The sequence below is a fragment of the Mus pahari genome, chromosome 2, assembly GCF_900095145.1.
Source record: "Mus pahari chromosome 2, PAHARI_EIJ_v1.1, whole genome shotgun sequence".
Taxonomy (NCBI): Eukaryota; Metazoa; Chordata; class Mammalia; order Rodentia; family Muridae; genus Mus; species Mus pahari.
Window position 1 is genome coordinate 48,832,722 of NC_034591.1, and position 27,492 is coordinate 48,860,213.

Below are 27,492 nucleotides of genomic sequence, written 5' to 3' on the forward strand. Positions count from 1 at the left end.
GGGGCCATCAACCACTTCCGGTTGGGCGGTGCTTGTGCGCGGGAGCTCACTCCCTGGGTGAGCCGCGGCCACGGTATCCTGCGGCGTGGAGCTCCTGGGGAAGGTAAGTTCTGTGCTGCAGGGTGGGTCCTTGTTCGCGCTTATTCTGCCCGTCGGCCCTGTTCCCCATTCGTAGTGGGTCTCCTCACTCCGGTCTCAGTGCACCCGGATGGGCCCGAGACTCCACTCTGGCCCTCAGAGTGCGGACCCCGACTTGCTGTCCCGCACCTCTGCCGAAAGGGTTGTAGCTCCCGGGCCCTGTGCCCTCCTGGGCACCGTTTTTGTGCCTGGTTTCCCGGGTCCCTCCACTCAGTGTCCCTGGGACTAGAGGGTCACTTTTGTTTGTTTCCTGAAGGTCGGAGAGAATTGGGTAGAGAGTGTAGTATCCGCTCCCTGCCACCTCGCACGACTCTTGGGAGCTGCCACCCCGCCCCAAGGCCACATCCCGAGAATTGAGTTACAAGTGCCAAGAAAGAAAGTGTTAGCTGTCTTACATGGGAGAACAAAACGAATGAAAACACAATGTCATTATTTTTAAAAGTTCTTGTTAATTAGAAAGGAACGCCGCAGTTTTCTATGTTTGGCTGAATATTGTCATTAATGGAAATAGTTTTCACGTGTTAATTAGGGAGTTAATTACCTTTAAATAGTCACGGGTTTTTTGCTTGTCATTCCCAAGTGTTCTGATTTTTGACATGCTGTATGCAGAAGTGAACTTAATTTTAATTCCCGATAGTTGCTGTAATTAAGAGTGGTTTACGTTTTGTAAAGTTCCTTTTGCATGAGTGGGAAAGATCAATGGATTTCTGCTAAAACTTTTGGTTCTTTGATCGAAAATCCTAAGCGTTCAAAGCCTTGGGACAGGATTTTTTGAGAATTGCATTCAACTTCCTGTCATGAACCATCAAGTCAGCATTAATAAATTGGGAATGATAGCGCTCCAGTTAATTTAACTTGAACCGTAGGGTAACCTAGAGTGGCTGGTAAATTATTCTTTGCTATACCTGAAAGCTGACCCAGGAAAAGTATATATTTGACCTCATTCAGTTAGATTTAAGTATTGAGCAATAGTCACTGCTAAAGAACTTGTGTTCTTCCGTCCAAATGTGGGACCAGAGAGAACCTATTACTTGTGTGTAAGATACCTATTACTATGTCTGTCTAGTCCTACTATGCGTTTGACAGTGTTTCAGGGGGCTCCAACAGGATATTTTGAAAATTCAAAAGGAATCATGAGCTCACAAAAATATAAAGTATATGTGTATTCTTCTCATGTCATTCTCGATCATTGTTGGGCGCCATTCATACAGTGATATGTTAATTGATGTGTTATATCATTGCTTCAGTACAGGAGACTAATATGTTAGTGTTAGCTCCAAATTTTTTTGTAACATAGCTGTGCCAGGGATGTTTCGGGAATAGCCAGGAATAGTCTTGGGAAATGCTTGATTAAAATCCTGGATTCTTTCTATATAAACTGTTTTTTTCTGTCTGTGGCTTTGATGTTGTTTTGTATGTGAGAAAGTCTCACTGGGTATCCTTGGCTGACCTGAAACTCATTATGTAGAACAGACTGGCCTCAAACTCACAGGAGATCAGCCCATCTCTGCCTCTTGTATACTGAGAAGATTAAAGGATTGCACCACCACACCCAGCTTTTCTATGAACTTTAAATATAAATGCCATTAGACTGTAACATATTAGAATTAAATAGATGAAATAACACTACACTTATTTATGGGGACAGGTAAACCCTACCTTGGCATGTTTGTGGAAGTCAGAGATGACTCATGAAAGTTCATTCTCACATTCCACCATATAGACTCTTGGGTTCAACTCAAGTTGTTGAGTTTGGTGGCAAATGCCTTTACTGGCTGAACCATCTTGCAAGCCCCTAAAATCGCATATTTGCCTGTACCTGGCTTTTGGCCAGCTCCAGTAATAAAATTGGAAGTTGGAAAGCACATCAAAGCCAAATTGCTGCCGAATATCCCCCAATTGATCCAATAAAATGTGTTGGTTTCTAAAAAGTATAAGACTTTACCTTAGGAGAGACAACTTTTTTTTATTTTTATTTTATGTACATGAGTACACTGTAGCTGTCTTCAGCCATACCAGAAGAGGGCATCGGATCCCATTACAGATGATTGTGGGCCACCATGTGGTTGCTAGGAATTGAACTCAGGACCTCTGGAAGAGCAGTCAGTGCTCTTAACAGCTGAGCCACCTCTCCAGTCCTAGAGAGATAATTTATATTATGTAGCAATTGTTTCAGAACTACAGAATCTGGTGGATGTGGTGGCTCGCGCCTGGAATGCTAGCATTTAGAAAGCCCAAGTGGAAGAATGGCCTCGAGCCAGAAGCCACTGAGCAACGCAAGGGGCTCTGGGCCAGTGTGAGACTCAGTGAGACCCTCTCCCTCCACTCCACTCCACCCCGAACAAAACTGTGAAATGGAAATGTCTTAGCCAATGAGGATGTTTGCTGCCAAGCTTGACAGCCTAGGTTTCAGATTCAGGGCGTAAATGGTGCGAGGTGAGAGTTGTCCTCTGATCTGAGCCCACATGTGCCCACATGCATGTGCATGCACACACATACATAAAACAGCATAGCTTGTGGTCATTATTGTGGAGTAATACAACTGAGTTTCAAGAAAATCAGTACAAACTTCTTCCAACTGGTGTTATCAACCATGGTAGCTAGGTCTTTTCATCTAAGATCTTGTTTGATTGCTTTTCTCCCCCCCAGATATTAAAATGATTTAGGCTTCTGACACTGAAGGAAGATTGGGCTAAAATAACTACACATTCTCTTATGCATATTAAACATAAATATACAGCAGAATCCAATACTAGACACCAAAGCTTTTTTATGCCTGATGTTTTGATAGAATAAGTTGGCCAGTGAGTCATATATTAAAATTTCATCCCAGAGAACCTTTCCTACAAACACAATTTCTAGAACCTTTTTCTTACAGTTTTTGTTTTTCTTGAGGTGTTATTGTTTGAGATTTGTTTTTATTTTATATTTATGGGTATTTTGCCTGCATATGTCTGTGCACCATATATGTGCGGTTCCTAAAGAGGACAGAAGAGGGCATGGGTTCTTCTGGAACTGGACTTACAGATAGTTGTTAGCCACCTTGTGGGTACTGAGAATCGAAGCCAGAGCCTCTGCAAGAGCAGTCAATACACTTAAACACTGAGCCATCTCTCCAGCCCCATAAGTAAGTTTGTCGTATGGCTAGAGAAGAGAATTTTAGCTTGTACTTAATTGCTTTGGTTGTAGAACTGATGATACTCAGCCCTCTTGTATTTCTTCCACTTGATTTATTAGAATGCATTGGTAAACTAGAGTAAATTGACTGCGCTAGACAAGTGCACAATGATTTGTCATTAACATGCCTTTGAAGAGATGAAGAATGATTTGACTTGTGTGTGACAATCTATCAGTGGTTCTTCTACTAAAGTCTGCACTTGAACAATGCCAATAACAAGGTCACTTATATTTCTAGATTTCACATCCCGAGTCTCAGTGTAGTTAAGATAATGTTATTAAGTTATTACCCTTGATTTCCATTAAATAAAGTAGCCCTTTAAGCACAGAGTCCCCTGCTCCAGGGTGGAGAAGTGCCTTTCTGCTGGGTATCCTAACTCAGAAAACTGGAATTTTACCACCACACCCATTTCTCCCACTTGCTAGCATTGAGCAATGGGTCTTTGATCAAGCAGAATAATTGTGGAATCTCTTAGAATTAATATTTCTGAAGGGATGAATTTAATATAGACATCTAAGTTGTCAGAAAGGATGGGTGAGGTCAAGAAAACTTTATTTTTTGAAACAGGGTGCATATAGTCATTTATATAAAATGCAGCACTTCTAATCTTGTCTTAGTTTCTACAAACCACATTTTAAATGTTTATTAGTCCATATGGCGAGTGGTCACCATACTAGCTAGCCCTGTTGGGTTTGTTTAGGGACTTCATCTTAGCCATAGCCTAGGCTTGCCTAGAGTGTATGATTTACTGTTGTTTTGTTTTTGTAATTCTGTGTGTCTGTGTGTCACTTTCCACCTCGCTGGGCTTTTGAGGTGCTAGAGATTTTAGCTTGGGCCCACATGCTGGCCCAGCAGGCACCCTTACCTGCTAAGCCATCTTCCTTATAGAACTTTTAAAAAACAAACCAACAAACATTATTTGGAGTACAAGTTTCTTATTGTCAATTGCAGAAAAGACTAGGTAGGACCCTTGACTTTGCCAGTTGGCTGGTCCTGGTTAGGCACTTTATTTAGTGATAAGATAGAAAACCAGATTTCAAAGCGACTGTAGATGGTGAGGAAACAGAATCAGACAGCAGTACAGATAATGTGGGTGAAGATAAGCTTGAAGTAGTGGCTGTCTGGGAAAGACTGGTTTGTGTGGTTGGGAAAGTCAGAAGAGAGTGTCATATTCCTTGGGGTTGGAGTTACAGACCAAGATAGCCATCCTGTGGGTACCAAGATTCAAACCTTCCTCCTCTAGAAGAGCAGCAAGTGCTCTTAACTCGCCAGTCTTTCCTTGTTCTTTTATGGTTGGTTGGCTGGTTTGGGGTTTTTTATTTGTTTGAGGGGTTTGTTTGTTTGTTTTTGGTTTGCTTTTGTTTTGTTTTGTTGTTGTTGTCTGTTTTTTAAGACTGGGGAGCCCTGGCTATCTTGGAATTCACTATATAGACCATGCTAGCCTCAAACTTTTAGAGATCCTCTTCTCTCTGCCTCCCTGGTGCTAGGATTTAAAGCATATGTACCATGCCTGGCCACTTCTTTTATTTTTAAGGACTTTTATATAAGCATGGTCACCATTGGCTGTGCTAAACATTTTCTTAGTTTTTGTAATCCAGAGGACTCTATAAAGCCAAATTAATGGTTTAAATTCATTAAGCTACTATTTGAGGATGGGGGGGTGAACATATTGAGGCTTATAATACATTGACATTTAATCCACATTCCCTAACACAGCTCTCTTCCTTTGTTCTGCTTCCCAAAACTTTGAAGCAGAACCAGATAGAGGTGTTTTGGGGGTGCAACTTGATTAACAGCTTCTAAATTAGATGCTTTGCTGAGAGAATTTTCTGATTGGATAAGTATTTGCATATACACGTGAGTGCTTAGACTAGTTAGTTTCCCTAGTGATGTCCCTAGGAAAGGAAAACCATTTATTGCTGAGGTTTAATCTTCATATTTGGACAGAGTGGGCTGGAGAGATGGCTTAGTGGTTAAGAGCACTGACTGCTCTTCCAGAGGTCCTGAGTTCAATTCCCAGCAACTACATAGTGGCTCACAACTATCTTTAATGAGATCTGATGCCCTCTTCTGATGTGTCTGAAGACAGCTACAGTGTATTTATATATAATAAATAAATACAACTTAAAAAAAAAAAAGATTAAAGCAGAGTGATAGATTTAGCCTTCAGAAGATGTAGTGTCCCTGACTACTGTAACTTGTATTCACTTCTTTCGGATGTAGTAACAAATTGCAACAAACCAAGTGGTAGTTTGGTTTTGTTTTAATTACTACTTGTGTGAGTAATATGGGTATGTACTTGTGCAGTCAGAGGACAGCTTCATGTGGGGTCAGTTCTTTCTTTCACCTTAATGTGGGTTCTAGGGATCACATTCCAGGCTTTAAGCAAGAGGCACTTTACCCAAGATGGCTCGGTGGGTAAGAGCACTGACTGCTCTTCCTAAGGTCCTAAATTCAAGTCCCAGCAACCACATGGTGGCTCAGAACCACCCATAATGAGGTCTGACGCCCTCTTCTGGTGCATCTGAAGAGAGTTACGGTGTACCTGTTTATAATAATAAATCTTTAAAAAAAAAAAAAAAAAGAGGCACTTTACCCTTGAGCCATCTCACCTGTCCCAGACTGATTGTTTAAACTGAAATTTATATCCTCTGGCAGTTGAGAAGGCTAAAAGTTGGGCACAGATGTTGGTCAGGCCATCTTCTCTTTGAAAGGTCTTCCCTTTCTCTCCTCACATCTGGTGCTGTCAACAGTGTTTGGCAGTCCCTGACTCACTTCAATCTCTGCCTGTCACAGCACAGCCTTCTAATTCTGTGTCCAGATTTCCTTTTCTGTAGGACACCATCTTTGGACCCAGACTAAAGAGTATGACTTCATTTTAACTTGATTACGTCTATAAGGACTGTATTTCCAAATAAAGGCACATTCAGAGATACCAGGGATTAGGCATAATAGAAGAAGAATAAGAAGTATTGTGAAATTGCTAAAAACAAGTTATTTTCACTGATAGAATGGGAGCAGACATTCAGCATCCATGTTCCACAATGAAAAGATTAAAATATGAAATCTCAGGACTGGACAGATGGCTCAGTGGTTAAGAGCCTTGACTGTTCTTCCAGAGGTCCTAGGGGTTCAATTCCCAGCAACCACATGACAACTCACATTGTCTTTAACTTAGTTCCAGGGGACCCCACACGCACACACAGACATGCATGCAAGCAGAATACCAATGCATGTGTTAGATGTGTAACAAATGTAATAAAAAATATGAAAGCCCAGGAACATTATTCGTTTTGTTTAATGTTAAGGTTTTGTTGTTGTTCCTTGAGACTTTAGCTCTGTAGTAATAGGTAGTATAAGTTGTTTGTAAAGTATATGAAATTGGTTTTTGTTATTTTTATTTTGTTTTGGTTTTCAACACAGGGTTTCTCTGTGTTACAGCCCTGGCTGTCTTGGAACTCACTCTTGCCTCAACTCACAGAGATCCACCTGCCTCTGTCTCCCAAGTGCTAAGTTAAAGGCATTTGCTATCATGCCTGGCATGAAACAGGTTTTTAACTGTTAACACTGTCAGTTTTTAAACTGACAGTGTCTCTGGGATTTGCCCATTTTTCAGTAGTGTTCCAGCCTTATGCTTATTAGATTCATCTGTGACTATGATCTGAGAATCAGGTCTGTGTTCTTGGCAACAGACAGACACATGTACACAAAGCTCGGGAATCTGAACTTTGTATAGTACCTGGGGGTCTTTGTGCCTGAGCAAGTCTGGGAACTGCAACTATGCAGATAGATAATACTGTTGTTTCTTGTGAATGGCCATCAGATGGGTTGGTGACTCAAGATTAGGCTATGTGAAAGACCTGGTGCTATGCCACTGTGAATGTGAGTGGTTCCTGCTCCAGTGGTTCTGAGTCACCAGAGAAGCTTTGGAAAACACCAAAGCCTGGATTCAACTTGAGAGATTCTGGAGGGGTGAGATACTTAACTCTTCTAGATATTCTAATATTCAGCTGTGTTTGAAGACCAGATCACTGACAAAGCACAAAAAGCAAAGGGTCTATGTTTTGTCCTTTCAGTTTTGTTATCATTGTGCACAAAAAGGTCAAATTTTTTTGGTGTTCCTTGAAGAAAAACACTAAAGTTGTTATTTGAACTATAACTTCCTAATTAGCTCAGAGTCGTAAAGGAAACAGTCCTTCTATAGTAACTGGAGGTCTGATGGCCTATTGTACTTACCTTATGGATTAAGTAATGATACTTGGGTAACATAAAAGACTTAGATATAGAGACATCAAATTAATAATTTAATGGAGATATATTTTGGTTTCTTCCTTGTTATCAGGCATCCTGCCTTCATTAACTACCTCTCCTTTTCCTTTATGGTAGGTTATCATGGACCTGCGTCAGTTTCTTATGTGCCTGTCCCTGTGCACAGCCTTTGCTTTGAGCAAGCCTACAGAAAAGAAGGACCGAGTACACCATGAGCCTCAGCTCAGCGACAAAGTTCACAATGATGCTCAGAATTTTGACTACGACCATGATGCCTTCTTGGGTGCAGAAGAGGCAAAGAGTTTTGATCAGCTGACACCAGAAGAGAGCAAGGAAAGGCTTGGGTAAGATGTCTGTTCTTGGCCAGGGAGGGGGTCCAGAGGGTTGAGAAACACCAGAAATCTTTTTTTTTTTTTTCTTTTCCTTTCTGCTTCAGTCACTAATAAATCTGTGCCGTGCTCTATCTTCTGATTACAAACAACAGAATTGCCGCCACTAAAATCTAATAAAATTCCTGCTTTCATATACTTCTCCACTGAGTAACAATTGCACCTCATTCTTTTACAAAGCAAAATCATCTTCATAAAAGTACCCAGTAGGGCTGGAAAGATGGCTAAGAACACATACTGCTCTCTCATAGGACCCAGATTCAGTACCTAGCATGCAAGTCAAGAGTTACCCGTCCATCTGTAATTCAAGTTTGAGGTCACCTGATGCTTTCCAGACTCCAAGGACACCTGCACTCATGTGCAAATGACAACACAGACACACATGTACACATAATTTTAAAATAATAATCTATTTTCCCTAAAGTAGTACTATATCCAGCTTAAGCTTATCATCTTAATTCCAGAACATAATATGGGAGTTCTTAGTTCTGCTGCTTTTAATTTTGAAAAACCTTCTGTAATTTATTCATTGAGCCCAGGCCAAGTAATGTTTAAGTACCTAATAAGCTAAAAACTGGATTTCTGTAAAGTTGGTGTTCTTTAATAAAAGTCAAGCCAACCATTTTAACAGGGGTGTCCAACCTTTTGACATTGAGCTACAACGTTGTCTTCTACAACAAAACTAAGGTTGGGAGGATAGCTTAATGGAAGAGCACTTTCCTGTACTTGATCCCCAGTACCTATGAAAACAAAACAGTAATAAGTAAAGACAAAAATGACTTACCAAATAAGGGCCTTATTTTCAGAATAGGAGTGGTTTTCAGTGATCTGTTCCAGTCAAGTTTTGTGGTCCTAAGCAGCTTCTTTTTTTTTTTTTTTTTTTTTTTTTTTGAGGCAGGGTTTCTCTGTAGCCCTGGCTGTCCTGGAAATCACTCTGTAGACCAGGCTGGCCTCGAACTTAGAAATCCGCCTGCCTCTGCCTCCCGAGTGCTGGGATTAAAGGCGTGCGCCACCACGCCCGGCCCTAAGCAGCTTCTTAACCTAAAGACTCACTAGAGGGGCTGGAGAGATGGCTCAGTTCCCAGCACTCCTATTGCAGCTCAAAACCATCTGTAACTCAAGTTCCAGGAGGTTCCATTGGTGTCCCCTCCTGGCCCCCATGGGTGGCGCACAGATAACACCTGCAGATGAAACACATTCTCACATAACTTTTTCTCTGTTTTTTAAAATCTACACTTAGTAGAATCCTACCTCACTGTTTCTGGAGTTCTAGACATGTCTTTTTTTTTTTTTTTTTTTTTNNTTTTAGGAAAATGCAGGTCAATTCCATGAAAATATTCTCCTGAATGAGTATCATTGGTTGGCTTTATATACCATTTTCAAGAGATTTGTGTCAAAGTGGTACTACACTGCAACTCTTATTTTAGAGTTTACTTTGATGGAAACTTAAATATCAATTTATTCTTTGTGTTCCCAAAAGTGTAGCTAAAGTGTATACTGTTTTATTCTAAGCACTGATATAGTTAATAAAAAGATTTTGCTCTGTAGAATGAACTCAACAGAAACATACATCAGAAAGGCCGATTTTCTGTTAGGTTGCTTCTCTGCTTTTGAGAAACTGTGCTTGCTTTTAGCTTTAAGCTTCTAACTGTGCTAACATTTTAGGCTGAAAAGAGCAGTAGATAAGGGTGCTCTCAGACCTATATGTCATACCTATTAATATTCTATATGCCCAGCCTACATTTTGGTCTGAACGAATCTCTGCAGAATTACTCTTAAATAATGGATGAACTTTAGTTTGGGGTCACTTAGCGTATTTAGGACTTAGTGAGCCTCCTCTGGCTTTGCAGATGGTAGAGTAGCTTTGCTAGCAGTTTTCAGTAGAGAAGAAGTGTTCATTTTTATTATCAGTAACTATCAAAAGTTCAGCACATTGAGCAGGCTGTATACTATTAGAAAAACCTGATGAAGCCATGTTTTTAATACAATTTATAAATGAAGTAAATTGTTTGTTTTTTCCAAATTTTAGAGATAGTAACAGACATCTTTCATTGATGAAATGACTACCTTGGAAGCAAGAATCTTAGGTAAAACCAGGACAGCACACACCAGAACTTGGGAGGCTAAGGGAAAAGGATTGCTAGTTCAAACCTGGATTACATAGTGTGATTCTCTTCCCACAAGAGAAAAGATCCCAGATATTCTATTGTGGCACTTTAAAACATTGATTTGGTAGCTAACTGTTCATCAAAAATTTTAAATCACAGAGTCACCCCTTTCCCCCCGTCATTCTATAATAGTAATTATTAAGGAGAAAAATCATTGTTTATATATTATTACAAAATTAAAACTATTTTTGAAATCTTTAATAAGCATTTTCAGGACAAATTTAGTACATATTTTTGAGTATCTTTTTTTTCTTAATGTTGACAAGTAGAACTTTTTTGTGCTTGTATTAGCTTGGGTTTTTTTGGCCTTTTGAGATAGGATCTCACTGCATGAAGCAAGATGGCCTCCTTCTTGGGGTTATTTGTCCACTTTTGCCTCCCAGTTCTAAGATTACAGGCCTATCTCCTGGGTGCTAGGATTGTTTGTTTGTTTTTGAGACAGGGTCTCGCTGTATAGCCCTGGCTGGTCTGGAACTCGGAGACTCACCCGTCCCTGCCACCCTGGGTTTAAAGACGTGTCCCACCATGCCTACTTAGCTCGGTGCTAGAAATTTTAGGCATGTGCTATTATATCAGCTTTTTCTACTTTGTTTTATTTAATAGGGGGAATGGGTATTATGTTCTCCATGCATGCTAGGTGAACTCTGTAACAACTGAGCTACAGTCCCTTTAGATCTATTTTATGTGTATGCATGTCTTGCCAGCATATATATGTGTGCACCACAGGTATGCCTAGTGTCTGTAGAGGTCAGAAGAAAGCGTCAGATCCCTGGAACTGGAGTTACAGATGGCTGTGAGCCATGATGTGGGTTCTGGGAACTGAGCCTGCGGCCTCTGTTCTTACCACTGAGCCATCACTCCAGCCCTTATTTTCTTTCAGAAGGTTGTTTGTGTGTACACATACAACAGGCTATATGTGGCTTGTGAAGTAAAAATATTTACTTTTTCCAAAAAGGGTTTGCTAACCCCTGGATTAATCCATTTGGTATGTTTATATAAAATAGAATGCTGCTAACCTTTGTGAAGAGAAACTCATCCTCAACAGTCATATGCCTATTTTATCTGGGCAGTCCTTCAGGATATTTATTTATAATATCTTAAAAATATCTTCTGGGGTTGGAAGGGGTTCTGATACTTCGCCCTTTTTTTTTTTTCTTAGTAGTGGCGCCATTGGTAGCAAGTACCATATAGATAATGCAGAAGTTTTCTTAATCTACTGATGTTATTAAAATTATCTGATAAAATTTACCCTGTGTCCATGCAGGCGTGGGGACTGTTTAGGAGATGCCATCTTGCTACGTTCCCTTTTCTGTCAGTGTTGTAGGGCTGAGGTTAGAAGAGCGAACATTGTCTGAGGGAGAGTGCTAGAGTCTAGAGTTAGGTAATGGAGCTAAGGTTATATCAGTATAAATCTGTTCTATGTTATAGTCTTGCTAGGAAGAACTCTAATTCATAATCACTTTCTCATGCTCTATTCATGAGACAAACAAGAACTAAGAAAACACATTTGTTACCAACATGTATAGTTTCCCATCAAGCATAGGAGTGTGCTGATTGTCTGCTTTCTGAAAGATTTGTTACAGTTTCCATTTATACTGGGCTGCTTATTGTGTGACTCTATATAGACCGGCTAAGCCCTCTATAAATAGGAAGTTACATCTTTGGAGTTTTTATATCATGAGCATTTACTTAGTGGTGCTAGAGGTCAAACTCGGGTCCTCACAGATGATGGCAAGCACTCTACTCCTGAGCCACACTCAAAGCACATTGACTTATTTTTAAATCCTTAATTAAAATGATATAGATAGAAGAAAGGTTATAAAGGAAGTGGATCCATTCTTTATTTAGCTTTGTTGCTTTGCTTTATAATCTGCTTATTAATAACCCTCTCAGCTTATTAACAGTCTTATAACCAAGAATGTATATTCTTTCCATATCATTTCTTCAGAGTACTGTTTTCATGGATGAAGATACACACCAATTTGATATAATTCATAAAAGCTACTGTTATTTTGAAAATTAGTGCCTCTATATTTATTTGTTTTTTTACAGTTATACCATAAAATATATGTGATCTGCGGATTTTTTTTTTTTTTTTGAGACAAGGTCTTACAAGAGAGCTTTTTAAAAAAAAAAAGATATCTATGTTTTAACAAAAGTACAGCTCTTTTCTAAAAGCAACTAACTTTTTAAAGTTTGGTTTAGATATCTTAAGTTCTAAGGAAGTCATTATTAGTGCTTGTGATTATTCACCTGCTCTAGTAAACATAGTGAAGAAGAACATAAAGATTTACATCATGCTTGATGCAGAAGTGAGAACCCAGGTCGACCAGGTGTTCAGATCAGACTCACCTAACTAGAGAGCCGCTAGATCACTGGATCGTGATCTGTTCACCTTTTCCAGATGGCTTATTCAGGACAGGAACAGGCCAACAAAGCACAAAGTATTCCATTGTAGACCTGGGCGACACTCCTGGCTATGTCCAGACACCTGTGGTTTTTTAACCTCTTGCTGGATTTCTCTGCATTTTCTACAGAAAGATTGTAAGTAAAATAGATGACGACAAGGATGGGTTTGTCACTGTGGATGAACTCAAAGGCTGGATTAAGTTTGCACAAAAGCGCTGGATTCACGAGGATGTAGAGCGGCAATGGAAGGGGCACGACCTCAATGAGGATGGCCTCGTGTCCTGGGAGGAATATAAAAATGCCACCTACGGCTACGTTTTAGGTAGGTCCCTACTATCTGGGGGAAAAAGCTTTGTGGACCTGGCCCTTGAAACACAACTGTTTTGTCTTGTAGAATGATTGTAGATAAAATAGACGCGGATAAAGATGGGTTTGTGACGGAGGGGGAGCTGAAATCCTGGATTAAGCACGCCCAGAAGAAATACATTTATGACAATGTTGAAAACCAGTGGCAGGAGTTTGATATGAATCAAGACGGCTTAATCTCCTGGGATGAGTACAGAAACGTGACTTATGGCACTTACTTGGGTAAGGGGCGAGATGTCAGGCTGGCCGAGACTGTGTGGTCTTGAGTCAAAGAAACAAATGGGTCAGACAGGAAAGAGGGGGATACTGCTGGACTTCAAGAGTTTGATTCTGAGTTGACTCCCCTTTGTTTCATTGTTTTTAAATTTGTATATTATATGTTTTAAATTTTAATTTTGATCCTCTGAAGTCTTGAGCACTGCAAATGTATTTGCCATTTTTTCTATAAAGATATATATATATATATATATATATATATATATATATATACATATATATATACATACATACATATGCATACATATGCATACATACACACACACACACACACCTCTTTAGAGTAAGTTTCATGTAAAAGACTGTATTGGTCCAGCAGTGCAGAGCAAGAGGCCTTTCTTTGAGGTTTTTTTACCATGGTACTATTCAAATTTTGGGCCTGAAATTCAAATCAAATTAGATTGTTTTGTAACTGGTGAGAATATGAGAAAACTACTGGTAATGAATTAAATAAAATTCAAATAAGATAGCTATCAGTATGTTATGCTTACTGACGTTTACAAGTGAAAATCTCCCATTTGTTTTCTCTGGCACGTGAGTTTATATGAGCCTGCTTTGCTAATGCTTCAAGGCAGATGTTGCTTTGATTGCTTTGTTATTGATTGGTAGCCTTTTTGTTGTGGGGGCCACTGGTTAATAAGGTTTTCTTTGGCTTGGATGCTTTTCTGCTTGCCTGCTACTGAACTCCAGGTGGCAGTCTTGCTGAGCCCTTGAGCAGGGCACTTGTATTAATCAAGACTCCTGCGTTGTAAATAGTTTCAACTTGAGACTTTAATTCTAGAATTAGGCAAATTAGAATTTCAGGAAACCAACTAACAAGGAGTGTGTAAAGGTCCATTTCCCTACCAGATAGCCAGCTGTCTGTGTTAATTACAGGACCAAATGCATTTCTGGTGAAGAGACTTATTTCTGTATTGGGCCTGTTCTCATTCCTAAGACTAAAGTGGCAGTCTCTTGGGGCTTGACATTTAGCCAAGAACCAAGCATACCCACCCAATTAAGAACATGTGTATTAAGAACCCAGCACAGATGGAGAGCATTCCATGTTTCTTGCCCTCTGGCTGAAACCTAACACCCTTCTGAGTCAATCAGAATTAATTATAAATATGAAGCAAAGGATAGACTAGACTATCCGTGATCTCAACAAAATGGTTTGCTAATAAATCTCTGCTCAGGCTTAGGTACTCCCTTGCTGTCCAGAATTCTGCTTCAACTGTGTATAATTATGTGCATACAAATCTGTTGAGAGCTTTCTTGCATCACAGGGCTGATGATTCAATGTAGTGGGTATTTCTACAGCCTGAGTGAGACAAAGCACAAGGCAAAGCACTGACTGAAGAAATAATGTCTTTATAAGGCTTCTTTCCCAGGAGGGCTGTGGGTGATTAGCCCTCAGGGGCTAACAAGTTGGCTTTAGAAAAGTGCTGAGGAGTTTTGTGAGAATGTGTTATTGATTCAATTTGAGTTTGTATATAAATCATCTCAGCTTTTAAGGGATATTCAGTGATTCCACTTTCCACAAAAGGAACATTTGTACTGTATGCACTGCCTCTCTAATAAGTAAAATAAAAGATACCAAGATTGGCCAGAGGCTGTAAGCAATGCCAGCACGGACTGTAAACCGGTACTTGGGAAAGTAGTGTGCCTTCCTGTTCCTGTTCTTTTATAGGAGTGTGTTGCTGTCAGGCTACTTGATTCTAGTCTCCATGGTTTACTGCAAGGAAGGGGACAGAGGGCTCTTAGAGAGGAAGTCCAGTCTGAATGTATAAGTTGACTTGTGTTATATAATTTTACTGAAACTTGGTATTTATTTTAAAACTATAACTTAGTATTTAAGATAGATGTTATTTTCTTTCCATCCTCCATTCCTAACGTAATATGGTTTTGAGTTTACATTATGCAGAGTCCCACGGCCTCCTGTGATTCAATACTAGTGCTGTTTACTAAATTTTTGACAATCAACAAAAGCCACTTAGTTTTCAGGATAGGGCAGTTTTTTATTTGGGTTTTGTTGTTTCTCTAGTGGCTCGGGTATTTGCTTGTGGTAGGGGGATCTGTTTTGTTTTTTTGAGACAGGGTCTCCCTATGTACCTTAGATGGCCTGGAGCTTACTGTATAGACCAGGCTGGCCTTGAACTCACAGAGATCTGCCTCCCTTTACCACTTAGCCTCTGGAATGCTAGGGTGAAAGGCTTGAGTCACTATGCCTTTTGTTTGTTTGTTTGTGTGTGTGTGTGTGTGTGTGTGTATTTATTTCCTTGTTTGAGTGTGCTTAAAATAGAGAAAGAGTGGCCTCTAATATCAAAAGTCAACAATATGGTATCATTCTTAAAAGAGACCAGTGAGCTTTTTGATAAGTAGTACCATGCCTTTTTATTTAGCGTTTCAGAACAATAACTCCTTACCTTTAATGTGGTATTCTCTACTTCTCAGACTGTCTTCACACCTCTGAGATCCTTTATATTTTTTCAGTGTACAGAAATTAAATTTCAGTCTCTTAGATACTTCTGTGGAAACCAGCTGCTACTTGTATAACTTAGATTGTATAACGGTTAGATTGCTCTATGTTCCACTCGGTTATATTTTTATTCTTTTTTTTAAGTGTGTATGTGTGTTTCTGTGTATGGGTATGTGCCAGAGGAGGCCAGAAGAGGGTGTTGGATCCCCTGGAGCTGGAGTTACAGATAGTTATGAGCTGCCATGTGGATACTGGGTATTGAACCCAGGTCCTCTGGGAAAGGAACAAGTGCTCTTAACCACTGAGCCATATGTCTAGTTCCATATTTTAGTATTTATTTTCTAATAAAAGCTTGATCAAAGTATAATTGACATCTAGAACATACCTATCATTTCCCAAAAGTTCCTTGTGTCTGAACGTTCCCTCCTCCTTTGTTCCTAATACACCATTGACCCATAACTCTGCATCAGTCTGCATCTTTTACTTACTTGTAATTTCCAGTAGATTTTGGCGGGGGTGATATTAGTTGGACCATTCAAAATGGTGATGTTCTTTTTGAGTCTTAAGTGTCCTTAAAATGAAATGGAACAAAAGACCTTTAGTACCTAGAGTCTTAATGGAAGTTTAACATTTGATAAAAATGGCGATAGCTGATAGTTACTGGGTGCCAGCTATATATACCAGGTGTTGCTCGAGCCTTTAGTTTGGTTGGTTTTTTCCCTCCCTCCCTCCCTCCCTCCCTCCCTCCCTCCCTCCTTCACTCCCTCCCTTCCAAGACAGGATTTCTCTGTGTAGCCCTGGCTGTCCAGAACTCACTCTGTAGACCAGGCTGGCCTTGAACTCAGAGATCTGCCTGCCTCTGCCTCCTGAGGGCTGCCTCCTGAGTAGCTGCACTACTGCTGCTGCCACTACCACCAGCTGTTTGTTTCTTATTTAAACTTTCTGTAACCACCAGTAAGGCAGGTGAAATCTCATGTTACAGATGTGGAGACTGAAATGCAGTTAAGTTTCTTGCCCAAGAGCTGGAGAGTTGGCTAGGCAGTTAAGAGCACTTGTTGCTCTGGGTTCAGTTCCCAACAACCACATGGTGGCTCACAGCCATCTGTAACTCCAGATCATAAGCCTAAGGCACTTAAGAAAAGGAGCTCTGGTGTCCTTTTCAGACCAGCAAGCAATAGACACATACATGCTGCAGTGTTTTGCAGGTAAAACACTCATGCACATAAAGTAATCAAAGAAGAAAGAAAAAATGTCCCTTGTTCAAGGCCACACAGCTAGAGGTGCTAATTCACACCCAGATAATGTAACTTAGAGTCTCCACTGCCTCCCAGATAGACCCAAGACATCCAAGTCTTCTACTAACCTTAACGCCAGTAGTGCTGAGGCCGCACATACTGAGTCAGGTAGTCAGGAGCCAGTTCCGTGCTGAGTGGCAGCCCTTTACCTTCAGCTTGGACCTGATTTGGAGGTGTGATCACCGAAGCTTTGGTTCAAAACAAAGTGTCTTTCAACTGCTGCTTCTGAAATCAAAAATCATTTCTTCATGCTTGGTTTAACTTCACCTGGATATTCATTGTTTTGAGATCTGTCTGTTCCCTTTAATTTTTTTTGTGTTCTCTGGAAGCTTTTTTAAGATTTTACCTAAATTTTTGTTTTCTAGATGATCCAGATCCTGATGATGGATTTAATTATAAACAGATGATGGTTAGAGATGAGCGGAGGTTTAAAATGGCAGACAAGGATGGAGACCTAATTGCCACAAAGGAAGAGTTTACAGCTTTCCTGCACCCTGAGGAATATGACTACATGAAAGACATAGTTGTGCAGGTGGGCGGGGCACAGTCCCGGTGGCAGCTGCAGCCCAGCTTCTCCTGTGCTTCCTCTGCTCTGTGCTTGCACCATGCCTGGCTGTGCAGTGGCCGCACACAGAAGCTAAGGAGCATCACTGCTTTTCTTCAGTGCCCTAGGCTTATCATAACACTGTCTATCAGTTAATGTATTTTTCCACTTCATTGCTATCTCATAAAGTTAAAAATTGGAGGAAATCTTATTCCAGATATCCTGTGATTGGTGTTCAGAACCAAGTAATGACATGACACTCAGGAGTTCTCCTAGAAGGCAGAATCCTCCCTCATTAGCAAGAATGACTAGGGCCACAGTCTTTGTCATTTGGTAGTGTCCTCCAAAGGACTCAGCTATTATAGGTAGAAGTAAAAGAAATTGCTAGTATTTGCCTATTTTTTACCTAGAAGAATATGGGTTTCCCTCCCTCCTTTCCTTCATTTCTTCCTTTGTTTTTCGTTTTTGTGTGCATTTTCGGCTGCAATGTAGGCTGGTTTTACCTGCAGCTTAGGAATGAGCACTGGTCCTTTCTGAACCTCCTGTCTCTGACCTCCCAAAAATCTGGGATTACAGGTGTTTGTTGTCTTGTCTGGTTTTAACCATACACATTATACTGTCTTCTGGGCAATTCAATTAAAAACTATCTGTCTTCTTGTTCCTTTCTACTTAGGAAACCATGGAGGATATAGACAAGAATGCTGATGGTTTCATTGATCTAGAGGAGTACATTGGTAAGTCTCCTGTTTGTAGTGTCCTTAAAGACCGAAATGCTTTGGAAGTTGTAATCATCAATAGAAATGGTTTACCTCATGGGTCAACTCTTAACAGATGGTTCAGACAGACTATTGCTGTGACAAATAGTATAGATTTTAGATTAGTACATCTCAGTTTTAACCAGAGGTCCTGATTTTGATTTCCAGCACCCATACTGGGTGTCTCGTAACTGCCTCTAACTCCCACTCCAGAGAATCCTTCTGGCCTCCGTAGCCACCTGCACTCATACATGCACACACCTTCCAGGGATGCACAGATGCATACATATACACATAGTTTTAAGTAATTTAAAAAGAAAGTCTATCAGATAGACTGATGGGAAAGCCAAATGTGTGGTGATGCATTTGGCAGGAACTGCAAGAGGAGGAGGAATCCAAGGCCACTGAACTACAGGAAACAGAAAGGCAGAGTGGGTGAATGACCACCCAGCAGTCCGCTCGCTGTGTTGTGCACATTTTCTGTCTGAGTCCTCTGAGAAGTTTCCATTTTATTAGGGTATTTATTTTGGCCATTTTCTGTTTTTAGTTGTCACTATAAGGGAGCAGGAGGTGGGGGCTACAAATGAAACTTGAGAGGGATTGAAATGTTTTTTATTTTTAGAAATTATATCTCTACAATGTATCATAATCGTATCTACTCCCTGGTTACTTGTTTTTATTATCCTTAATTAAAATTGCTTATAATTACTTTGTTACAAGTGGCATTCTATTTTGAAACATACTTTTTTTTCTAATACACATCTTTTGGTATATTGAGAACGGGCTAGCCATGAATTCCTAACCATTTGAATTGTTATACGTCTGTTCCTAGTTTTGATCCCTTATCAGATGAGTAGTTTGTGGCTACTGTCTCCCGTCCTGCTGGTTGTCTCTTCCCTCTATTGATTGCTTCCTTTGCTGAGCAGAAACTTTGTAGTTTGTATGATTTCAACAAACTTTGTTGCCTGTGTTGATGGAATGCCTCCTGTTACTCTACTGACCTTACAGTTTAGGGTTTTATATCTGATTTATTTGGTCTTCCATAGAGAGACACCCAGCTTTTAAAGTACCATTTGTGAAGAGGTTATCCTTTCTTTATTGAAAATCTTGTGGCTACAGATGCGTAGATTTATTCTGGATTCTTGGTTCTATTGCACTCTACATTGGTACAGTAACTTTCCTCATGAACTTTCTGCTTTTGTTTTTCAATCTCTGATCATCCTCTGGGGCATTAACTATTATGCCTGAAAGAGAGTCTTGTGCTTACGTCTGTTACCGTCGTGAGTGCTAAGCAGTGTCACTCCTAGATCCTCTCACTGTCCCTGCTGGAGAAGCAGGATGGCGGGTGAGAGCTGTGTGAAGTGATGGAGCTTCTTCATGATAGGGTCCTGTGTTCTTAACCCAAGTTGATGTTTACCACATTGTCTACTTTTAAGTACTTTATCTTTTTATTCTTGGCTTTGGCATTTTGTTGCGAAAAACAAAATTGTTGCCGTTTAAAACTTCTAAAGCAGAAAAATTCCTATCACAGTTACTTGCCAAGCACTGGAGCCAAATAAGCAGGTACAGGTTTTCTTCTGCATCCTCCAGATTCAAGGGCAGAGAAATTACATTTCGAGCCTGTAAAACAACCAAGAATGTGTGTGGTTTTCTTTTGCAAGTCAGTAACTATTGCAAGCTTGTGCAGCAGGTACTGGGGTTTATCGACCCATATTTTCTCCCCCACAGTGTCTTCCAGCTTGTACACATGCCCTGGTTTCTGCCCTGATGGAAAGGTGAAGGAACATCTGTCCAGCCCCCTTTACTCCCTTTCTTATTTGGCCCAGACCTTAGTCACCTTCCCATTTGATCTGTAAGCATTGCATTATGTATCTCTGTGGTATGTTTATATTTCTTAACTTTTAAAAGATAGTCTGAACCAAAAAATTAATTCCTTAGTCTTATCTGGTAGATTGAATACTTTTAGAAAATAAGCTAAAAAAAATTCTTTAGAATAAGCTAAAATATTTTTTGATATCTTTTCTCATATACCTTTAAAATGTACTTATATGATCCAGTTTAGCTTCTGTTTTTGTTTTTATTCTTTGGGGCATTGGAACAGCACTACCATCCCAGACCTAAAAGAAATCTCAGCAAATACCATTCACTTACATATTTTAGAGTTGTCTCTAAAATATTTAATTAGACTTCTAAAAAACTAATAATGTGGGGCTGGAGAGATGGCTCAGTAGTTAAGAGCACTGACTGCTCTTCCAGAGGTCCTAAGTTCAATTCCTAGCAACCACATGGTGGCTCACAGCCATCTGTAATGGGATCTGATGCCCTCTTCTGGTGTGTCTGAAGACAGCTACAGTATACTTGTATATTAAATAAATAAATAAATAAATAAATGCATGCAAGGTAGGTGTGGCAGCCCCTGCTTGTTATTGCAACACTTAGGCTGAGGCAGGAGGATTTTGTGAGGTTGAAATACACCAGCTCTTAAAAAATAATTCAAAGCCAGGTGTGGTGGCGCACGTCTTTAATCCCAGCACTTGGGAGGCAGAGGCAGGTGAATATCTGAGTTCGAGGCCAGCCTGGTCTATAAAGTGAGTTCCAGGACAGCCAGGGCTACACAGAAAACCCTATGAAAAAAAACAAACAAACAAAAAGTAATCAAAGGTTTATTTAAACTTGGAATGGATATTAGATGATGCATAGGATTGGCTTTATAAACTGTGGAAATGGCATCATGGTTCTGTAAGAAATGTCCTTCGTTTGTAAAGCTATATTCAAAAGTACATGGGGATAAGTGGTTAGAATTTGCCCTAAAGTAATTGGTTGGGGAGAGGATGTCACATGAACATACGGCAGAAACTGGCAGCTATTGAGTTGATGATGGTGGTGGGTCTGTGGGCTTTCTTTCCTACTTCTGTAGGAAAGTTTTCATAGTGAAGACAAAAGTGGTAAGTAGGATGCTGGTCTCGATGCCTGCATATGTGAGCACTCAGTCAATGTTAATGGCTGGGTTTTGAGGCAGGGTGTCACTGTGTAGTTCTGGCTGTCCTGAGACTCACTATGTAGACCAGGCCGACCTCAAACTGAGAGCTCCACGTGCCTCTGCCTCCTGCCGTCTGATTAAAAATGTGCATTATCACATCTGGCTGTTATTTTTGCATTCATTAGTTGTTAAAGGGAAAATAGTACTTTGAGTTATAGATGCATGCATAGAGGCAAATATGTAAAGTATATACATATTTTTCCTTCATTAAACTGGAAAACATTAATTTTTGTTGATGTGTATGTGTTAGGTACTGGAGGTCAGGCCCAGGGTCTGACGTGTTAGGTAGGCTCTCACCACTTAGCTCCAGTCCAGCCCTGTGTCTTTTCTTTTTTGTTTTTTTTGTTTTTTAAAGATTTATTTATTATATGTATGTAAGTACACTGTAGCTGTCTTCAGACACACCAGAAGAGGGGGTCAGATCCCATTACAGGTGGTTGAGAGCCACTGTGGTTGCTGGGATTTGAACTGAGAGCATTCAGAAGAGCAGTCAGTGCTCTTAACCGCTGAGCCATCTCTCCAGCCCCCTCCCTATATAATTTCAAATGCCAATATTTGGTTGGCAGCATTTAACCATTCCTTGATTGCAGTTGATTTTTGTTTAATTTTGTAGGGATGTTCATCCCGTTTACCAGTCAAAATATGGACAGAAATAGTGTTGTCTTGAGAAAATAAAAATATAATCTATTCTCTACTATTTGGATTTTATTTTTATTTTTCACAAACATATTTGTGTTTTTTCTTGATTTATCTTGGAAGCTTTAATTGTCCTGACATAATTACTTGCAAGTTTATTATGTATTTAAATTAAAATATTGTTTTCCAGAGTAAATCTTAGTGTTTTAAATGTCTTACAAATCAAATTGTTCTTAAATTGTTAATACAAGCTGAGTGGCTGAGGCAGGAGGACTGTCTCCAGTTTGAGGCCTATCTAGACAAAAACCCTGCCTCAAAACCAATGGAACAAAATAGCACTTACTGTACATGTTACCATAAAAAAACAAAAATGGATCTGTTAATTTTTTTCCAGCTAGCTTTCTATTTGTAAATGACAGTTGTATGTCATTACCCTGAAGCGAGGGCTCAGGGTTAAAGCTGTTCTTACAGAGGATCCAAAATTGGTTCCCAGTACCCACTTCAGATAGCTCACTACCGCACTGCCACCGAAACTCTAGCTCCAGGGGGTCAGACACTGCCTTCTGAACTCTGTATGCACCTGCAGTTCCACACATGCAGGCACGCACGCACGCACAATTAAAAGAAGAGAAACCACAGGGCCCTGTCTGTGGAGTGGAGATGTATGGCAGCTGTGCTTTGTTCTCTTGGTGTCTTAGTTGTGTGCCAAAATTTATGATGTAATTCATCATTAAAATTGTTTTTAATGATCTCATAGCTAAAATTTAGACTGTTTTTGTTTTATTAACATACAAAAAATTAGAAGTCTCTTAACATGTGAAAGTATTTGTTAACAATTTTCCTGCCCATCTGCCTTCTAAAGACCAACACCAATGTTTTTAATCATCTCTAGAGCTTCTTATACACTATTGGGTTTCATTACAAGTGAAGAAGGAGGATATTCTAAGAAGGGAAACGGAGTAGAAGCCATGTCACATTGTAAGAGTGTTGAAGTTGAGAATCGGGGATTGATTTGATTCTTCGATGGTTGTCCCTTCTCAGTGCACTCTTGGGTGTTCTTCTCTGCTTATCCTGATTGAAGGCCACTGGCTTAGTGCACTTACGTAGGTGTTGGTTAGTAAGTGCAGTTTCCTTGAGAATTTAGAGTTCTACCTCCTTAAACCAGTGCTCCAATATACTTAGTCACTTGGGGTGAGATGCAATGCAGTAAGAAAGGAACTCTTACTTGGTACCAGTTAACTTAATTACTTTTTATTTTGAGACAAGTTCTGATGTAGCCCAAGCTAGCTTTGAACCCCTGCCTCAGCATCTCAACATGCTCGGCTTAACAAAAATGCACCACCATGCTCAGCTTCACCACCAGAATACAGAGATACAGGCTCAGCTTTCCTGTCACTCGGTCATCAGCTGGGAATACTCTTGTTGAAAGATGAATAGTTAAACCACAGGAGACACAGCTTTCAAAGCCTCTCTGGCCTGAGAAACTGACTGCTACTGGGTGCCGAGAAGGACTAAGCCAGATTGATGGAGGCAGCCTTTGGACCAAGCCTGATTCCTCTGTTGTGTGTCTCTGTGCACAGGTGACATGTACAGTCACGATGGGAATGCTGATGAGCCAGAGTGGGTGAAGACAGAGCGAGAACAGTTCGTCGAGTTTCGAGATAAGAACCGGGATGGGAAGATGGACAAGGAAGAGACAAAAGACTGGATCCTCCCCTCGGACTATGACCATGCAGAGGCAGAAGCCAGGCATCTAGTGTATGAGTCAGACCAAAACAAGGTGAGTTGTTCCAGGCCCAAGCAGTCTAGCAGCCTGCAAAGCCTTTTCTAGGGGGTTGCCTTCAATAGATTTCATCAAAATATACAGAGTATTTTTAGAGTCTTAATTACTGTAAGTCTGCAAGGACCTAAATTTAATGACCAGAAGTCTACGGGTAGCACTGTCCGGTCTCATTTTGGAAATCTCCTGCTCTGTGCTCATAGTGTTGGCAGTGTTGGAGAAACCTGGACTTCAGCAGAGAGCGTTGATATAGAAAGCCTGACCCAGCACACATCACCTCTAAGTGTTGAATCCCCAGGAGATTTCTTTTTAAAAAATTGTTATTTCCTGTGTTCTTTTATCTACTACAGGCTCATTCTTTAGTGCCATCTTAAATACATACACACACATGTATATAATATTTTAGAACAAGACAGACAGACTGACTGACTGACTGACTGACTGACTGACTGACTGACTGAGACTCTCAATATAAAGCCCTTGCTGGCTGGCCTGAAACTGCAATGTAGACCAGCCTAGCCTCCACTCACAGAGATACACCTGTCTGTGTCTCCAGTGCTGAGAGGAAAGGTGTGTGCCACCACTCCCAGCAGCCAATAGATTCCTAACATTTAAGCCCTTTACCTGGGGTGATGAGCTGGCTTTTCTCTGGACCCTGTTAAACTGAAAATTGTGTGAGGGGCTTAGGTGATCAGGTCTTCACTGAGCTCTGTTGCCTTTTCAGAGAGCTGCATATTGAAGCCCAGAGTTTTTGCTGTTTTGAACATTCTTTCAGCTTCAGGTGCTGTTTCTTAGAACCTTTTTAAAGAGTGGATCAATTCTGAGTTCTTGCTCAGCACCACTTCAGCGGCCAGCTGTCAGGCCCTGAATTGTGAGGAGTGCGTAGTCTTCTTTGAAGAGTTTTGGTGCTGACTGAGATGAGCAACAGAGCCTTCTTTGGGTGTGGCTCATCTAGTTACAGTGGAGGTGAGATGAGGTTTGGCCCTGGAGAATTCACTGTTCCTATGACACCTTGGTATTATGCTCCCTGAAGTGTCAGGCCAAAAGTAGTGGCCATTTCCCACCCATACCTAGCAGCTGCCCCATAGTTGCCTCCAAAGGAGCAGATCCGCAGCTCTGTCCTGAAGTTGTTGAGTACATTTGGCCTGCCATTTCACTTTTGGCTTTTTTTTTTTTTCCTTTGAGATAGAGATAGAATCTCCCTCTGTAGCCCAAGCTGGTTTTGAACAACCCTTCCTTCTTCTGTCTTTCCAAGTTCAGGGGTCAAATCCAGGACCTCAGTCATGTAAGGCAAACACTTTACATGGAACCAAATCTTCAGTTCACAGAAGAAGAAGAAGAAGAAGAGAGAGAGAGAGAGAGAGAGAGAGAGAGAGAGAGAGAGAGAGAGAGAGAGAGAGACTAGACCTCAAGTTATTACAGTCTCTATTATTTTATAGCAGTCTTTCTGAATTTGGAATGGCAAGTATATGGCCTCAATTCACTGTTCACTCTGGTTTCAGGATGGCAAGCTCACCAAGGAGGAGATTGTCGACAAGTATGATTTATTTGTGGGCAGCCAGGCCACAGATTTTGGGGAGGCCTTAGTACGACATGATGAGTTCTGAGCTGCAGACAGAGGAACCTACATTTCTTCAAAAGTAATTTATTTTTACAGCTCTGGTTTCACATAAAATTGTTTGCGCTACTGAGACTGTTATTACAAACTTTTTAAGACGTGAAAAGGCATATTGAGATAGTGAAATCACCCGTCCCCACTCCTCCTCCCTCTGAGGGGCTGGAGGGAACCCATGCTTCTGAGGAACAACTCTGATTAGTACACTTGTGTCTGTAGGTTTACACTTTGTATATGTATAACATGGTGTGTTTATTTTTGTATTGTTCTCTAGTTGGGGGTATACTATGAAGGATCCTCCACCCACACTTGTAGGCAAATGTTAGCATTTACACGTTCTCAATCCTTTACCATAGTTTTTATAATTCTCACTTAGCTAATTTTTTTAAAGCCTGAGATCAATAAGAAATGTTTAGGAGAGAAAAAGCAAAAGGAGAACCATGTGCTTCGTGATTGATGTTTAGGGAGAGAATGCTTTATCTTGCCTGTTAAGAAGTCTCATTGCACGATAGCTGCTCGGTTGTCATAGGCCCAGCCACTGAGCCTGCCATTGTCTGGGCAAGGATAGACTCCTGTGCTGTAAGATAGCTTGACACAACTTGATGTCATTCTTTTTCCCCTGTAGGACTAGCTAATTTTGTCAGACACAGCTGTGCTAGGAAGAATTAGAGCCAGTGTCTTGAAAAATCAACCAAGTAGTGTGTATGATGTCTTCACGGAGCTATTTCTAGCTCTTTATAGAGCTGTTTCCAACTAGAAACAGCTGGAAAACAAGAACAAAGTGTATGCAGGGCATGCATCTTACTCTTATTTGAAATCACTATAAGGCCCCATCCAGCCCCTTTCAAAGAATTAACCTTGGCTTTACTGCAGTTAAAGTTGATTCTTTTCCAATCATGACATTGAAAGTGCCTTTAACAGGAAAAATGGTCAGTGAATGGGAATTGGACTAAGATAAAACGATTTGGGCACCTTACATGAAAGCATTGAACTTCCTGATACAGTGGGGTTTACCCCCTTTTTCTCTTGAGAACAGGAGCTAAATAGCAGTATTAGTTACAAGCTTGCTTGCAGTGTTCTTCCCTTGTGGGCTGGTTCCTAAACCCTCATGCTGCTGATTTGACCAGGGATCCTCATACCTCAGAAGGCAAACCACTCTTCTCCCAGGCCTCTGTTCACCAGAGCTTGAGCTTTGCCTCAAGGATAGAAGGATGTACAGAAGGAGGCTCTTTGGTTTGAGGACCACTTCTCACCCTTCCTGACGTTAACCCATATACCCCGTTTCCTTATCTCCCTTTCTCTCGGACACAAAAACTGTGGGGTAGGTAGGAGGGTTGTAGATCATCAGGTTGCCATCCTTATTAAAAAAAAAAAAATCATCTGTTGCCAACTCCATTCACCTATGTTATGGTCTCGTGTTGATGAGCCTCTTATGAATTATTGTATCCCAAGTCTTTAACCCTCAGGTTACTAAGATGAATACACATCTGTATAATCTTTATTACTTCCTATATCTCTGAACAATACATTCAGGTGGTGCTGGGTGATGGCCATATCTGAACCTAGACCTCTCTTTGGTCTTCCACAATTCAGTTGAGGTGGGCAGCCTGGTGTGGTGAAAGTTACCCAGTTGTGGTGTAACTTTACCTTAGCCATTGCATCAAGCTCTTGATAGCAGATACACTCTTAAGTTTTTAACCCCAGTGTAGGAGTAATGAACATCACTGCCTTCCAGATCCTCAACTCTATTGTTAAGGAGACCAGAGATACTTAATGCCACCAACCCTGGCTTAGAAAGGGCATGTCATACACTGTGTGGCAAGAGGGCATTACAGCTCATTAGGTGCACAGAGCTTAATGCTGGCGTGAAAGTCACACACTTAGCCAGCAAGCTGAGTCTGCTAGGATGGCATCTTCTGGACCTGGTGCTTAGCAGCAAGAACTGTGCTCTAATGTCTATGAGCCCGCATAGTGTTGGGGTTTGGGTGTGGGTTTCTGGTTTAAGTCAAGTCTGAGGCAGTGAGCAAGTCTCATGTCTGTAGAGTGTGCCCTGTGAATGCTAAGCTCTCTTGAATTTGAGTATTGGTTCTTTTTTTTATAGAGTGTAAACCAAGTTTTATATTCTGTAATGCAAACAGGTACCTATCTGTTTCTGAATAAAACTGTTTACATTCAT

At 40.6% G+C, this 27,492-nt stretch overlaps 1 protein-coding gene across 2 annotated transcripts; it reads left to right on the forward strand.

The window, feature by feature from the left end:
* Calu (calumenin) lies at positions 1 to 27,491 on the forward strand. Of its 2 annotated transcripts, none has more exons than XM_021189854.1 (7): positions 1 to 103; positions 7,703 to 7,929; positions 12,680 to 12,873; positions 17,312 to 17,478; positions 18,164 to 18,224; positions 23,502 to 23,701; positions 25,204 to 27,491. In XM_021189854.1, exons 2-7 carry the CDS (start codon positions 7,709 to 7,711, stop codon positions 25,306 to 25,308), a joined length of 948 nt encoding a protein of 315 aa, XP_021045513.1. In that variant the 5' UTR covers positions 1 to 103; positions 7,703 to 7,708; the 3' UTR covers positions 25,309 to 27,491. The 2 variants fall into 2 exon arrangements, with proteins under 2 accessions (XP_021045513.1, XP_021045515.1); XM_021189856.1 differs by lacking the exon at positions 12,680 to 12,873 and adding an exon at positions 12,946 to 13,139.
* Position 27,492: the final 1 nt, after the last annotated feature.